Source organism: Solanum pennellii, chromosome 10 (genome assembly GCF_001406875.1).
Source record: "Solanum pennellii chromosome 10, SPENNV200".
Taxonomy (NCBI): Eukaryota; Viridiplantae; Streptophyta; class Magnoliopsida; order Solanales; family Solanaceae; genus Solanum; species Solanum pennellii.
The window spans coordinates 81,152,769-81,163,467 of NC_028646.1; the positions used below are offsets into that span (position 1 = coordinate 81,152,769).

Consider the following 10,699-nt stretch of genomic DNA (forward strand, 5'->3'; position numbering starts at 1 on the left):
GGGGGGGGGGGGGGGTTCATAAATTGGTTTAGGTCATAGGCTCAAATCCAAGTGACGTCTTTGAAACCCCCCGTATAAATTCCTGGGTCTATTGTTTGTAGTGAGCCACGTCGGCCCATGGTCTTGATGTTAAAAGATGACGATTCAGTTTGTTACGGTTGGTGTATCAGCTGTCATTCTGGTGTGGGCTTTCAGGGTTTCTCCAAGGATCTCATTTCCTTGTTGAACTAGAGACATTTTCAAACAAATTAAAAAAAAAACAAAATTTGATCTTTCTAGCTTCATTAATGCACTTGACAGGAAAGAGGACAAAGAAAAGAAAATACCAGGCTGTTATAGTTGTTACTACACAAGTAAACAAATAGTTCAACTTGCATCATGAAGTTCTTTATTTTCATAGGGAAAATAGTTTTTGGTCGAACAATAAAATAAAAAACCCTCTCCTGCCTCACATCTTCCTTAAGTGCATAGTTAAGTTTAAATATTCGGCCACAATTGTCTGAATCTCTTTCCTTTTGCTGGTGTATTTGGTTATATTTATACAGTTTGGAGGAGAGGCAGAGAGCTGACAGGAGAACAAGAGAGGTCAAGGGTGACGAATTCAAACCAAAATGGTTCAACTTATCTAATGAAATTTGTCCCACACCTTGGGGTGAGTTGGAGGTGTATGAGTACAATGGCAAATATCATGAGCATCGTGCTGCTATTGACAGTTCTGATCATGTTGAAGAGGCTGACGCTAAAACGACTGAATTCAATCCTTGGCAATATGAAGATTCAGTAGTTTCTGCATAATTAGTTGTTCCTCTTATCTGTATCTTGTGTTTTTTTTTTTGCAGAGTACCTTTTTTCTCTTTTACTGTATTAGGCCTATATTAGGTCTGCATTCTTTTCCAGGGAGCTAATTCCTACATTTTATCTATCTTGAGATTGATAAATGTTTTGTACATATGGTTGCACTTGAAGTATGGATTTTGATGTTTTCTCTTTTACTTGCAATACGTAGAGCATTAAACCTATAAATGAAATGTTGTGATGGGTCAAAATTGTCTGGTAATTGATCGTATTTTATCATTTCTAAGTCTGTTAATTGAGTTTGTTCAAGTTATTCAGCAGGGTGTTAGGTAAGGTTTTGTGAAATGGGACTAATACATGTAACACTTTCTTGTGTTAGCTTGTAACTTGGGCAGCAAATAGAAACTTCATGGCAAAGATCATTCCATTTAGCTATAGAATACTGGTTATACACAAGATCAATCACTGTTGTTTGTGGTCCAACTCAACGTTAAGTTAACCTAAAATGGCCTCTCTCCAAATTTGAGATTATAGGGAAACAATTCTGAACAAACGAAGCAACTCAATCAAGTGTTGGTATTAGCTTGTGAGGCTTCACAATATACTAGTTTTAAGGTCTACTGCAGATATTAGGTACAACAAAAATGACTTTTTTAGGTTACCTCATGCTTGCCTCAAGCATGCATGCAACCAAAAGAAATGAGTTTTGTACTTCTGGTCCTTGTGAAATAGGATCAAATGTGCCACTTAAGATGCATTGTAGGGCTAAAAGTGCAACGATAGTATCACAGGGTAAGGGGGACAAATGCAATATCGCGAATATGAGTCTTGAGCATAACAAGGTAGATAAGTAACTTCCAAATGTGGTCTACTGCAGGTTTGGTGTTGATTGTTTACTTCCAAATGTGGTCTATTGTGGGTTTGGTTTAGTTTTGCTGCCCTAATTCTTTCCACTGTGCTCCTCCAAGAACACCAAAAGACTCGCATCCTATACAAATCTTCATCGTTAACAGTCTTTTTGCTCACATGATTGTGCAGAACCTATTAGAAGATAACTGCATCAAGAAAACAAGAAATGTATTCTATATTATATCAGCTAGAGAAGGACACTACTTTGACCTGCATTACAGAATACAATAACCAATGCTTATATACTTTTTACAGTACCAAAGTTTTACATTATCAAAAGCCAGATACCTGTATTTCTGTTTGATGGAGTATTACGTGTTATTCCTGTGGTGGACTTTCCTCATCGAACCATCTCGGGGGATCAAAACCAGATCCTCCTGGCATGTTTGAAAATATAGTATGAGCGGCATACTAAGGTCTTACTCCAAGACTTATCAACAAAGGTAGAAGTATCTCGCTAGAAGCTAATAGTAGAACATGTCAAATTTTACTTCACTAAGCTTCAGAGTGTCCTCAGAGCTTTAAGCAAAGAATGGTTGGTGGAACAACATTACCTAGAGGATTACAACGACAAAGACGCCAGGCAGTCAAAACTGTCCCTTTAACAACTCCATATTTCTTGTAAGCAATCATGGAGTATTCACTGCATGTTGGTATATAGCGGCAACTTTTTGGCATTATTGGTGAGATTTCCCCTGCTTAACAGTCAACTGTTACACAGTCCTGCCGGTCTTTATACCATAAAGTGAGAAATTCGAAACAGCTCAACAGAATCAGAAGAGTGAAAGTGTCAAAATTTTAGCTAAAACAAATCCACAACTTACTTTTATAGAACTTGAGCATTGATAATGCAGCTTTGACCCCCAAATTATCTACTTCATCATCTGAATTCAAAAAGCAAGTAGCAAATTTTAGAAAAATGCAACCCCAACATCTTAAAAAACCTCTTAGACCCAAAATCTGTCGGAAATTGTGGGCAACTCATAAGGAAGTGGTCCTATTTCTCTCTACTTATCATTCATTATTTTGTCTCCTCTTGAAATAGTCTAACTATCTGTTACAAACTAGCCGCTACCTAGTCGTTGGAGCAACACCTATATATAGATGGCACATAGTGAACAATGACATAGATTTCAAGCTCCATTTTCTATTTCTTCACCTTCTTCTAAGCTGGGATTTTCTTTTCCTCGTGGTTAGTAACTGAAAGAGCTGGTTCAATCCGGGGATATGCCTAATTATGCTATTCGGTGTAACACTAGTGTCATTGACATGGTGTAGCTAAATTCTGTTCTCCAAGGTACTATCTTTTATATAACAGAATCTCCCTTACTGGCGAATAAATTGAAGATCCAATTCATAGCAGTGTGTGCACTATTTCAGTTTTACCAAAGAAAAAAAGGTACTTGCATCCGGTGTTTATACTGAACCAATAAATACTTAATATGTGCCATTTACATTAACTTTTGATCACTTACAACAATAACAACAACATACCCAATATAATCGCACAAGTTCAAGTAAATCATACCCAGAAACAAGAATTTTATTACTTTTAATATTTGATCTTTATGCAAATAGTTGGGCAGATTTACCGTTTATTTTTCGAGTCGATAGATGCTATGCATTATCATACACATATTATACCTGAATTATACATACATTACACATTGCCAACTATTTTTAGTTTAATCCGTGTTGGATGCCTAATTAGGTTAATTTTTATTTTTCCCTTCTTTTAAAATCGACGAACAAGTATGAATAACTTATCAATTATTTTCGAAATTCAGAACTTATAAACTCAAAACTTTAGCTCGCTTTCGAGCCACATACCTTGAGAGTTGCTCTCATCAGAACCCGACCCGCTGACGATACATAAGCTTCGACTCTGCTGCCTGAATTTCTACAAGAAAAAAAGATGAGGAAAGCTTATTAGTTATGGTTAATTGAGAATTGAAAAGGTAAGAGATGTAGTTTTGTGGAAAATGAAACTACTTTTCTCAGAGGAAAGAGAAGATTTGACTGCTGCTTCGTGTATAATGACGAACTAGTGAAACTGGAATTTGTTGAAGAAGAGGGTTTACAGGGGGAGTAGCTGTAGAAAGCAAGCGCCATTGATGGATGAGAGGAAGATGACATCTTCTGTGAATTTCTTGATGACTACTTGGGTTCAGGTCTAATCTTATGGTGAGAAAGAATGGTGATTTAACAATAATTTGTTAAAAAATTGGAAAAATACACTTCTTGTTTTCGCCCCGCGTCGAAGCCCAACTAAATCTGAACATTAGTGTAAAGTCTATTCAGGAACGATACTCCCAACACGAAATCTGAATGTCATAACACGCCCATTCAAGAGGACGCTTCCAACATAATTTTCTCCACAACACGAAATCTAAATGCTTAGATTCACGGATGAAGCTCCTAAGACAAATAGTGCATTAGTGGACCCATTCAGAAGTGACGAGCCCGACATTATTTTCTCGATAGTCAGAAAAAAAATACATAACTTGCCTATAAGCTCGTTATAAAAAATATTTAGGGCCCGTTTGGATGGGCTTAATAAAAGTAGCTTTAAAAAAGTACTTTTGAAAGTGCTGAAACTTATTTTTAAAATAACCAGTTATGCGTTTGGATAAAAGTGCTGAAGTTGCTATGCCGAACGTGAAAAGGGAAAAATGGAAGAAAGAGATGTTAGGGTTATGTGGGTAATTTGGAGATTGTATAAAAATATTAAGGGCAAAAAGATAAAAATGTGGTCAACTTAAAACAGCTTATAAGCTAAAAAAAAAAACAACCCTACTCCAACTTTTAACTTTTGGCTTAAAACAAGTTTTTTTTAACTTAAAAATAAGTTATTTTGAGTATTGCCAAACAGCTAAATAAGTCAAAAACCAGCTTTTAAGTCAGTTTTACCAGCTTTTAAGCTGAACCAAACAGGCTCTTAGAAATAAACTTGAAAGAAGAGAAGACTCTATTGTGACACCACAATTCTCGAACACAAATTTTAAATTTGAAGTTGAAATATGAAAATTTGTGCATTCACAAAACTTATGATAAACAATATAAGTGGCTAGAATGAATATAATACATTTTGTCCGTGTAGCAGAACTTTTTTACAAGTGAAACATTCAAGAATTTAACAAGTTAAGGTAGAATAAAATAGTAATAAACTGTCTGAAAAAATTAAACATTACAGGTAACATTAACTCATTTTGTAGTTGCAATTTGCATATATTACAATTTACAACCATTTGAGCTACAGCAGGATTCTCTAAGTTAGCTTGAAAAGGGGACTTCTATTTGTACATCACGTAAATAACCCACAACTATGAACAATGCTAGTATCCTATGTCCAACTGCTTCAATTCTCTAGTTACCTTCGACTACAGAGCGATTGCCGATGGAGGACTGAACATCTCTTACAACTGTTAGAATACAAAAAAGTTGATGACTGCCTCCGTGTTGTATCGTTTGGCAGTCTGAAACAGGGTTTTTGTTAGCTCCTTTACGCGAAGAGTGGAGCTAGCTACACTTACACAGCTGCACCAAACAGCTTTGGTGATCAAACACTTTACATCTCTGCTGTAAGAAGAAACATTTCATTTTGATACAGGCGTCGGTACGTTATCAAATGATGTCCGAAAACGAAGGCCAGAGTCTATATGTTTTGTGGAGGGCAACAGCCAGCAAAGGACATTTGGACCAAGAACCTGCATTGCAAAGGAAACTAATTCAAACGTTGATAACAAGTGTGATAAACCACATGTGTTTCAACAGATATTCTATAGTAAGACAAGAAAGTTACATACAGTAACAGAAAAATAACAATGACTTCTTTTAAAAAAAAAAGAGAGAAAGCTGAAGGATATCGTTTAAGCAAGGAAAAGAAACACTGGGAGGAGAAAGCAAGAGGGATAATGTCTTACTGCTGTCAAATTCTCATATGCACCAAGATCATATGGATGTGAATAGACATAACCTCCCTTTTCAGCAACGCACATCGCTCTAACACCTTCTTGGTACTGGAGAGCATGAAAAACCTTCTTAGTGCTTGTACACATAATATGCCACGAAAAGAATTGAAAAAAATATGATATTACAGTTGACAAACCTCAATTGTTGTTTTGTTTTGCAAAATCAGGTAAAAATGCCAACACAGGAAAAAGCCCAGCGCCAAACTTAGAGGGACTAGTATAAGCCCCGAGATAATCTATCAACAGGAATAAATCTTGAGCAAACTGACAAATGAAAAGTTACTAAAGAACATAAAATTTTCATCAGAAATTACATATACAACTCTGAAAGAGCCTTCACTTTGCTGGTCATCCTTTGGAGAGTTTATGGTTATGCTACCAGCAAGCAAAACCTGAATATATGAAAATAACACTTGTTAAATGTTGAGGGTAGAAAAAAAATCCCAATTTATGCTTGATCAGCCATATATATACATAATAACAACAATTGAATTAATAGATGTCTGCAATAAGAAGATGGAGCATACTTGAGAAACAAAAGACAGTCATAGCATCCGAAGATATTTTTTCTTTTTTTTTGAGAAAGAGTATCCAAAAGATATTATGCAGTACAGAGAGTGCCAAATGCAAACTTACCAGGGAATATATGCAAGAAACAACAGCATACATAACAAAGATGAAGAAGATCTTGTAGTTCGCATGGCCCACACAATTATTCATCCACACGCAATGATGATCCTTATATCCAAATGAAACACTTTTAATTTAATATACAGTACATCAAGATAAAACATAAATGAAATATAGGCTAGGGATACCATTCGTAGTACACATTTGTTACATATACGACAATGATGTGCACGTGGAGGCTTATAAAGGGAACACTTCTGGCAGTATCTCAAATCTCCACCCTGTAGAATAATTCACAGAACAAAATTACATCCACCAAGTTCAAACACAAACTTTATTTTTTGAGAATGAAAAAAAAAAGTGTAGTATTACTACTTTACAGCCATTAATGACAACTTCATTGCAACTTTTTGTTTCAAAAATGAAATTCAAGCAAAATATCAATCTCAGTTAATAGAATATGTAATTTAGTTTCATGTTATCTGGTCAATAAAATCATAATATGTAATTAGCAATACTAAATATTGTTCAAAAGAAATATTGGTTATGCATATACGTTTATATTCTGATAACATTATTATAGGGATTCTGTAAAATATATGAGATTACCAGATGTTAGAAATGTTGATGAACTATCAGGTCCTTAAACTTCATTGAGAATAGTCATCAAAACTGTTATATTTAGAGAATCAATTAACCACTTCTCTTCTATTCATGATTAGAACATAATTAATTATTAGAATACAGAATATCAGTGTTAGTTTAAACTTTAAGTATTCACAGCCTCATGTACATAATCAACTACTTTTCTAGCTATTCTCAAACAAAGCATGTGCAAAGTCTAGAATCCCGTTGCTACTGTATATGGTGGACAGTTTGTGAGGAGAGAAATATGAGATGTTTTGAAGCCTGAACTAACTCAATTCAGAAGATAAAATGAAACTGTATGGTTTTGCTTGCCTTTTGGTGTAACAAGAACTTCTAATAAGGCAGAATCTATCTTAAATGTAACAGAATTCCTCCAAAAATAGATAGGGAGATTTTAACTTTATATGTTCATGCTTGGACATTGTAAGCTTCAGAATAATACCTTACTTTCTAAAGAAAAGAGAAGTTTAAAGTTATAAGAAAAGTAGCTTTTTCTTTCTGCGGATAAACAGCACGATAGGTGAAACTAACAAAAAAAGAAGCAATCATGCAATGAGAAATAGCATTTACTGGAAATTTCACAAACAGTTAAAGCAGTACTCTATAGATGGTATAACTTGCTAACTGAAGTATCAAGAAACAACGTGCATGCGATTTTTGCACCAGTCACATTTTTCATTCAAATGTCATCCGAAAAAAGGAATTCAGTTCCATGATTTAAGAATTCCTGAAAACCACCAATAAATGGACTGAAAAATATTAAGAGAACCACCAAAAGTAAGAGATGTTTAGCAGAGCAGAAACATCCTTTCTTCTGATTTATAAATAGTACTAATATTGAATGTACAGTAGGCATGTTTATGACTTTTGACACACTTCTAGAGTATGCTGCTTCTTGTAATTTCTTCTAACTCCGTATCTTTTCAAGTCATATTATCCATTCCCGACTCAATAATGAATCTCCAATACTTGGGGATTTAAGATTTAGCAACAATCTAGTACACCAAAGTCATGTCTTTCCTTCACTTAGCATATGCTACAGAAAGCACATGTTCAGCAAGATTTTTCGACAACATGCTTATGTTTCCCCATGTTTTCCAATCACTGAATAAAGAAGTAGTTAGGTTCTTACATGTCACAACTCCATTGATGTGGTGTTTCCTTAGCTCGAAACAGTTAAAAATGTTTCCTTTAAGGGCGAGCTTCGTATGGAGGAAAACATTTTCCAATTTCAAGAAGAGGCAGTCACTAAATTCAAAATAAGGCTCTATTCAGGTAGTACCGCAATAGTCTGATATGTAAATTATCATCATGTAGTCATTTTCCTTTCCAAAAATCACTAAATATGACATACAACACTAAAAAGATTTTCTTTAATACAAGAAATTATCACTAAGCAAAATCTTATACGCTATATTAGTACCATATTTATCCTACTTGTTTTCCCTAATCCAAACAAAAATGTGGAAAATAATTTCCAGAGAACAGAATACACATTGAAGTAATATATACACTTATATGTATAGAAATCAAGCAAAAAAATGGCAGAAATGGAAAACACAAGCTAATAATTCAAAATTCAAATTAAAAAAAGTAAAAAATGAAAGAAATGCAAAAACCTTGCGTTTGATCTCATGAACAATATTATCAGGGTCTTCAACGTCGGGTACAAATGAGCTAGGGACCTGACCCGGATCGGTGTAGATGGCAAGGGCATAATTGGAAATGCAGATAACAGCAACGACGGTGAAGAAGACGGCGTTAAGCATTCCAGGGGACGACCAAAGCCCAAACCACTGATCAATGAAGACGAACACCGTTGAGAAGTATATGAATGCAATGGCGGCTATGACGACGGTGACGTGGAACGAGAATCCGCTTCCACGTTTCATTTCCCGACGTCGGAAGGATGACCGCCGGCGAGAATTTAACGGTGGGGTTTGGATCTAGAGGAATACAAGTAAGGGCTTGTTTGGAGTTTGGGTTCATGAAGTTTCTTTTATTATCAGAAAATAATGTCCGGTTGGTCTTAACACTTTTGTCCACCTAAAACAATGCGAATTTGTGAAGTATTTTATTACTACCAACTAATTCCATCATTTTTTAAAATATTAATTTCTTCAAACCAAAGTTTCATAATATTTTTCAATTTTATGTATCTTATTTAATTTAGAAGAAAGGGTCTGATATACCCTCAACTTTGTCATTTAGAGCTGATATATCCCTCGATATGAAAGTGGCTCATATATGCCGTTACCATTATACAAACGCTCACATATACCCTGCCGTTATAAAATGGCTCACATATACCCTTCATTTAACGGAAGTTAAAAAAAATAGTTTTAAATTTATATTTATTAGTTTTAATTTTTTTTAAAAATTATTTAGGGGTATATATGATTCTTCTATCAAAATTCAAGTTATATTTTAATTTTTTTAATACATAAATTATTTTTTGACTTCTTTTATTATAATTATTTGAGTTTCTTATTCTTATTTTGTTTTTTTCTTTCATTCCTTTGTTTAAAAAAAAATTTAAACTATTTTTTTTGTCTATATTGTAATTTAGTTTTTGTATTCGAAGAAAAAAATTTGGTCATCTGCAATAAGTTTTACAAGAATATTAGTGAAACATAAATAAATTTGATTACCAAAATAATAATTCTAAATTAGTCATTAAAATAAAAAAAAAGTCAAAAAAAAAAAATTTGACGAGGATTAAATTTACTCATATGGGATTATATATTGTAGAAAAAAATAATAAAAAGTTAGATTAAAGTTATTTTTTTTCATTTCTGTTAGAGAAAAAGGGTATATGTGAGCCATTTGTTTATAAGTAGGGGTATATATGAGCCAATTTCATAACAAGGAGTATATCAGCTCCAAATGACAAAGTTGAGGGGTATATCAGACCGTTTTTCCTTTAATTTAATTTGATTGAAAGATGATATTATCTCAGTTTTTCCGGTGAGCACTAGAAATTATTAATTAAAAATACATTTAAATCGTTATTATTTTAAAATTTTCACATTAAATTATCAGTTGTGTTTTTTCCTACTCTAGCCATCATTATCTATGTATTAAAACATATCTAATTGAATAGATGATGATAGCTTAGGCGAAAAAAATGAAATAACTCATAATTAGCTTAATCAACTTCGAAATGTGTTTTAATATATAAACGGTGATAATTCAAATTGAAAAAGAATATATGCTTCGAATTGAGTCTAATCCCAACATTTTTCTCCCACCAAAAATCATGTCATGTACTCTACTACGACCGACCAACCAATTTTGCTGCCATTTTTCATAAATTCTTCGAAATAATATTATCATTAGCCAAATAACAAATTAATTTTTTTTTCTACATATCTATCACTAGGCTAACGATATAATTTTCGTGGCAAAACAAAAGACATGTTTACAATATTTCCAATTAATTCAGGCCATTTCAGCCTGCCCTTTCCAGTACAATAATTACATATGGTTAGTTACGTGTCACTTTTTATGTCTATCGTTGTTTATGTGACACACTTTTTTTTTAATCTATCCTAAAAATGTGAGATTTGTAATCTTGAAAATAAAATAGGTTATCTGCTACAACTGATAATAGAATACAATCTTAATAAAAAGACACGTTACCTATTATAATCGGTAAAATCATGACATGATGATAGCGTAAAAAATTTCTTATGCTAACGATTTGAGTTATATATACACAACTAGAATAAACAAAATTGCTAACG

The 10,699-nt window shown here is 33.6% G+C and overlaps 3 protein-coding genes across 5 annotated transcripts in view; 1 reads left to right on the forward strand and 2 right to left on the reverse strand.

Moving 5' to 3' along the window:
- Positions 1-947, forward strand: part of LOC107002580 (oxysterol-binding protein-related protein 3A-like) — a 7,812-nt gene extending 6,865 nt beyond the window's left edge. The window contains exon 10 of the mRNA XM_015200647.2: positions 546-947. Coding sequence (XP_015056133.1) covers positions 546-795 — 250 coding nt within the window. The 3' untranslated portion in view covers positions 796-947. The remainder of the gene's footprint in view (positions 1-545) is intronic.
- A 323-nt stretch (positions 948-1,270) lies between these two features.
- Positions 1,271-4,033, reverse strand: LOC107032470 (UPF0161 protein At3g09310). Of its 3 annotated transcripts, none has more exons than XM_027912386.1 (6): positions 3,694-4,033; positions 3,535-3,604; positions 2,529-2,588; positions 2,259-2,399; positions 1,993-2,081; positions 1,271-1,850 (listed from the first exon to the last, which is right to left on the reverse strand). In XM_027912386.1, exons 1-5 carry the CDS (start codon positions 3,838-3,840, stop codon positions 2,023-2,025), a joined length of 477 nt encoding a protein of 158 aa, XP_027768187.1. In that variant the 5' UTR covers positions 3,841-4,033; the 3' UTR covers positions 1,271-1,850; positions 1,993-2,022. The 3 variants fall into 3 exon arrangements, 2 of the variants coding, with proteins under 2 accessions (XP_027768187.1, XP_015089558.1); XR_001458367.2 differs by having other exon boundaries at positions 1,338-1,850; positions 2,259-2,435; positions 3,697-4,014; XM_015234072.2 differs by having other exon boundaries at positions 1,338-1,850; positions 3,697-4,007.
- A 799-nt stretch (positions 4,034-4,832) lies between these two features.
- Positions 4,833-8,997, reverse strand: LOC107032218 (probable protein S-acyltransferase 16). The gene is made up of 7 exons (XM_015233806.2): positions 8,573-8,997; positions 6,494-6,586; positions 6,312-6,413; positions 5,990-6,067; positions 5,813-5,911; positions 5,628-5,723; positions 4,833-5,411 (listed from the first exon to the last, which is right to left on the reverse strand). The coding sequence occupies exons 1-7, from the start codon at positions 8,843-8,845 to the stop codon at positions 5,301-5,303; spliced, it is 852 nt and encodes a 283-aa protein (XP_015089292.1). The 5' UTR covers positions 8,846-8,997; the 3' UTR covers positions 4,833-5,300.
- Positions 8,998-10,699: the final 1,702 nt, after the last annotated feature.

What these genes read in the sequence shown, in the direction of transcription:
- LOC107032218 (XM_015233806.2), bottom strand. Translation starts at nt 8,845, where the DNA reads ATGAAACGTGGAAGCGGATTCTCGTTCCACGTCACCGTCGTCATAGCC. An exon ending in TTTCTTGCATATATTCCCTG is followed by an intron (nt 6,068 to 6,311) that starts GTAAGTTTGCAT and finishes TCATATATTCAG; the next exon opens with GTTTTGCTTGCTGGTAGCAT. An exon ending in GCTCTTTCAGAGTTGTATAT is followed by an intron (nt 5,912 to 5,989) that starts GTAATTTCTGAT and finishes TCCTGTTGATAG; the next exon opens with ATTATCTCGGGGCTTATACT.
- LOC107032470 (XM_027912386.1), bottom strand. Translation starts at nt 3,840, where the DNA reads ATGTCATCTTCCTCTCATCCATCAATGGCGCTTGCTTTCTACAGCTAC. An exon ending in TCTTTCCTCTGAGAAAAGTA is followed by an intron (nt 3,605 to 3,693) that starts GTTTCATTTTCC and finishes TTTTTCTTGTAG; the next exon opens with AAATTCAGGCAGCAGAGTCG. An exon ending in AATGCTCAAGTTCTATAAAA is followed by an intron (nt 2,400 to 2,528) that starts GTAAGTTGTGGA and finishes ACTGTTAAGCAG; the next exon opens with GGGAAATCTCACCAATAATG.